Source organism: Myotis davidii, unplaced genomic scaffold (assembly GCF_000327345.1).
Source record: "Myotis davidii unplaced genomic scaffold, ASM32734v1 scaffold132, whole genome shotgun sequence".
NCBI classification, from domain to species: Eukaryota; Metazoa; Chordata; class Mammalia; order Chiroptera; family Vespertilionidae; genus Myotis; species Myotis davidii.
In genome coordinates, this window is record NW_006285258.1 from 2,574,087 (window position 1) to 2,579,086 (window position 5,000).

Here is a 5,000-nt window from a genome sequence, read left to right on the forward strand (position 1 = left end):
TAATAAAAGCCTAATATACTAAGTGTCTAGCCATCCATTCAACCAATCAAAGTGTAATATGCTAATGATATGCTAAGGCCACTTCAATTGCTTGTTATGATGTGCACTGACCACCAGGGGGCAGACACTCCAACCAGTAGGTTAGCTTGCTGCTGGGGTCTGGCCGATTAAGATTAAGACGGGCCAGACATTCCCTGGAGCCCTCACATGGTTCTGCCTTGGCTGCCAACCTACTGTGTCCCTCTCCGACCCTAATCGTGTACTGGTGGGGTCCTTCAGCCTGGCCTGCGCCTTCTCACAATCTGGGACCCCCTCAGAGGATGTTGGAGAGCCGGTTTCAGCCTGATCCCGCAGGCCAGGCTGAGGGACCCCACTGATGCATGAATTCATGCACCAGGCCTCTAGTAGTATAAATATGACCCACGATATATAAATTCAGAATAGAATACATTTTCAGTATATTTGTACAGGCAAGGTTATATACAGACTAGAGGCCCAGTGCACAAAATTCACGCACTGGGGGGAGAGGGGATGTCCCTCAGCCCTGCCCACGCCCTTACGCAGTCTGGGAGCCCTTGGGGGATGTCTAATTTCTGCGGAGCGGCTCCCGCCTCTGCTGCTGCACTCGCCAGCTATGAGCCTGGCTTCTGGCTGAGCAGCCTTCTCTCTGTGGTAGAGCACTGATCAACCAGGGGGCAGCTCCTGCATAGAGCATCTGCCTCCTGGTGGTCAGTGTGTATCATGGTTGTTCCACTGTTAGGTCGATTTGCTTATTAGCCTTTTATTATATAGGATGAGACAATATTAGAATCTCACTGTATAAAATCTGAAGCTAACACACTTACCTTTCTCTGTGGTCTCATTTCTTTCACCATTTATCTATTTCACAGAAAAGAAAATTTCAAAATTAATAATAGAAACAAAAATGTTCATAGAAACAAAAAGTTCAACTTTAATATCTCATTGAAACTGAAAGCCTAGGAAATGAAGGGCTCAGGGTACTGTCATTTTATAAAAATGTAGATGAACAGTAATGGCATTACCAGGTTACTATGGCGGTAGTTAACAGCTAAAATAACTAGCAGCATATCTGAATCATATGACATTTCTTCAAAATTTTCTTCAGTTGATGGCTAAATATAATTTAAAAGCACAGGTTATTACAGAAATTTATTATTTCATTTAATGAGAAATTCCTTACAATGAAATAAAAATTGGGCCATTACCTGGCATGGAATATTCAAAATGATGAAAGAGAAAACCTAGAAATACTCTACCCAGCAAAGTTATCATTCAGAACTGAAGGAGAGATAATTTCTGAGATAAGCAAAAACTAAAGGAACTCAATATCATTAAACCAGCAATACAAGAAATGTTAAAGAGACTTCTTTAAGCGGAAAAGAAATGGCCAATAGTAAAAATTTTTAATTATTGGAAAGAGCCCCAGCTGGTTTGGCTCAGTGGATAGAGTGTCCGTCAGCCTGCTGACTAAAAAGTCCTGGGTTCGATTCCAGTCAAGGGCATGTGCCCAGGTTGCAGGCTCTACCCCCAGTAGGCGGTGTGCAGGAGGCATCGAATCAATGATCCTCATCATTGTTGTTTCTCTCTCTTCCTCTCCTTTCCTTTCTGAAATCAATAAAAATATATTAAAAAATAAAATAAAATATTGGAAAGAAAAAAAGCACACTAATACAGGCAAACATTTAGTAAAAGTAGGGGTCAACCATGGATTAAACTAGTATGAAGGTTAAAAGACAAAGTAAGATCATGTGTAACTATAGTAATTAACGGATTCATGCACACACACACTCACACAAAAGGTGTAAAATATGTCAAAACAAACATTGGGGATTAGTAAAAATGTAGTATATTATTCCACTCATATGAGGTACCTAGAGTAGTCAAATGCATAGACAGAAAATAGAGTGGTAGGTGCCAGGAGCTGGGGGGAGGGAAGTTTGGGGAGCTATTGTATAAAGCAGCAGTCGCCAACTGGTGGTCCATGAACCACTGGTGGTCCGTGAGGTCTGAAAAGTTGGTGACCGCTGGTTTAAAGGATACAGAGTTTCTGTTTAGCAAGATAAAAGGAGTTCTGGAGATGAACAGTGAATGGCTGCACAACAATGTGAATGGACTCAATACCACTAACCTGGATACGGTATTAAATATTATGTTATGTGTATTTTACAACAATAAAAAAATTTTTAAATGTAGGGCCCCTATCTCCCAGTCTCTGGGAGGGTAGGAGCCTAACTTCCATAACTGACAATTAGCAAACACAGATGCCTCTCACATTGACCAACCTTCTATACTAACATACTCTAATACTTTTCCATGAGCTAATCAGCATTTAAAAATCCGCCTAGCCCTAGACTGTTTGGCTCAGTCGATAGAGCCTCGGCCTACGGGCTGAAGGGTCTCAGGTTCGAGTCCGGTCAAGGGTACATGCCCGGGTTGAAGGCTCGATCCCCAGTAGAGGCGTGCAGGAGGCAGCCAATCAATGATTCTCTTTCATCATTGATGTTTCTATCTCTCTCCCTCTTCCTCTTTGAAATAAATACATAAAAACATATCTTTAAAAAATATGAAAATCTGATCAATATAATTTAAACTAAATAAATAAAATGAACAAAAATCTGCCTACATTTTAAGAATCGAGTTCAATCTCCCATATTACAATAGTCTTGACTAGTCTTCATTAACATTTTTTTAAAATGGAGCTTTTAAAATGCATTTGTAAGTGATCATCAACTTAAAACAGACTGCAATAAACACAGCTTGTTATATATGAATCTCAAACCAAAAACCTGTAAGAGAACCAACTGAAGCTAGAATATTTTATTCAATTTCTAATAAAAATACATCAAATTTTACTCTGGTTGTCCAAATGAATGTTGTAGTGATATCTCAGATCATCTGAGAAGAGTCTTTTTATCTCACAGAATAAATTTAAAATACCTTTTGGTTTTTGTCTTTGGAGTCCAATACATTTTCCAAAGAATTTTTAGCTGATGTATTACCATCCTCTCTTCCTGCTTCCTGTCTTTTTTGTTTCTGCAGTTGCTCTTCCTCCTGTCTGTCTTTTTCTTCAAGTTTTTTCCGAACTTCGGCTTCTTCATATCTAGTTGAAAAAAGAAGTCAAGATGTCTTGCAATGATCATGAAAAGTAAAGGAGTTCTGTTTACACGATACTAGTACTCTGCATTGGGTACATATTTTCTCCCTCCAACTGATATTCATGCTGCCAATGGTCATTATAAGCCACAACTCACAAATTTGCCCTTTGTATATTTACAGAAATTGCCCGAAAATCTTGAAAGAAACTCTATGCTTTCAAGTTAAAGTTGTTTAATGCTCTTGTTGATCTTTCCCTCCCATTAATTTCAACCTTTTAATGATTCAAATCTGCTACAATTTCCTTTTGAAAGGAATTATAATCCTAAAATTAACTATAAACCTCACTCATTTATAAAGTGATTAAAAATGCTAAAAAGTAAAGACAAATAAGTGAAAGGACCTAACCCCCTGATACACACACAAAAAAAGAGGAGGTAAAGAAACATGATTATTATAATAGTATGATTAGAGAAAAACTAGGCAAACAGTTAATAATGGCTAATCCAAAGATTAGGAGAAATGTTATTCTACTTAATTGATTAACTAGCTAAAGGAGAAAGAGAATAGTGATTCTTAATGACATCAACCACCTTAACATATTCCAGACCCAAGACTGGTAATTTCTAGAAAGGATGAACGGAATATAGCAGTTTAGTTTTAAGTAAAGCTATGATGTATATAACTGTAATAGTTAACTGATCCAAGTACAAAAACCATTAAAGAAAAAATATTGAACTAAATAGTTCCCTTTTTATTTTGTTGTTTAAGAAATAACTAAAAATTGAAACATACTATTTTTAATTTCTAATTATAAGTCTGGCAAACCAATCACGGAAAATACTAGAATTAGATTAAAAAAACAACACATATATAACTTCTGAAACCAGGCAGATCAAAACTATAGTAAATACTTTATTCTCATCAGACCAGTGTCCAGTAGCACATCACAACATGGAGCAGAGGAATGATATTTTTCTGAAGAATCCTGTTAGAAACTTGGGGGAAAAATGAGACCTAAGCTCTACACTACTATACTAATGCTTACCTTAATAAACTATCATTCTAAGCATTTAAAAAACATCAGTAAAGAATATTAATGGTAATACATGAACATAATGTAGTGATATAGCAAACAAATTTAATTTTTGTGTTCTGTTAACACAGGACTTATTTTTAGGAATTAGATTTGAAAATAATAATGTCTATACCTGAGTTTAAGACTTTCAGAAAGTCTTTCAGCTTCTTCAATAGCTTTTTTGATGTTTGCAGGTCCAAGCATTGAATGAACATAGTCCTAAAATTATAGGAAAACCATCCTATAGTGTTAGCATTAGGTACTATACACAGCTGTAATGCTAAAGACATTAAAATCATGGTACTTAAAACAGCAAAATTTAGATGAAAACATTACTATGATTGAAGTATTTTTTAAAACTTTTAACCTACATGAATGCACAACTTATTCTCAAAATGTTTCAAAAGCATCTTATAGCATTAGTATTAAAAAAAAAACTCAAGTAGGTAACAGTTTTACTTATTTGTAAGGCACCTTTTAATAAGTACTATTTTTTTAATTTTATAAATAAATAACAAAAAACCCCCACAAAGCTTTCAAGGGCATAATATATCTTGCCATTATAAGGAGGTTTCCTAGTTTTATTTTTCTCTAGTCTCAGATGCAGTAAAACAAACTGTGTGTGTATCTACAGTATGGGATTTATTCTTTTGTTTTAAATTGAGATGTTTTGCTTCCATCTTTCTTTTCTATAGCTACCTGCCTTTCAATACTTTAGACATAAAAACAAGTGTTATATTTAAGGAAACATTGATTAATGAAAAGTCAAATGACAGAAAATAAGTCATCAATAATATAATCTACCTTA

At 35.8% G+C, this 5,000-nt stretch overlaps 1 protein-coding gene across 3 annotated transcripts in view; it reads right to left on the bottom strand.

Moving 5' to 3' along the window:
- USP8 (ubiquitin specific peptidase 8) overlaps positions 1–5,000 on the bottom strand; it is a 65,737-nt gene that overhangs the window by 37,111 nt on the left and 23,626 nt on the right. For all 3 annotated transcript variants that reach the window (XM_006756008.2, XM_006756009.2, XM_015558933.1), the window contains 3 exons: positions 4,326–4,411; positions 2,959–3,121; positions 846–879 (listed from right to left, as the gene is read on the bottom strand). In XM_006756008.2, the coding sequence (XP_006756071.1) occupies positions 846–879; positions 2,959–3,121; positions 4,326–4,411 (283 nt within the window). The remainder of the gene's footprint in view (positions 1–845; positions 880–2,958; positions 3,122–4,325; positions 4,412–5,000) is intronic.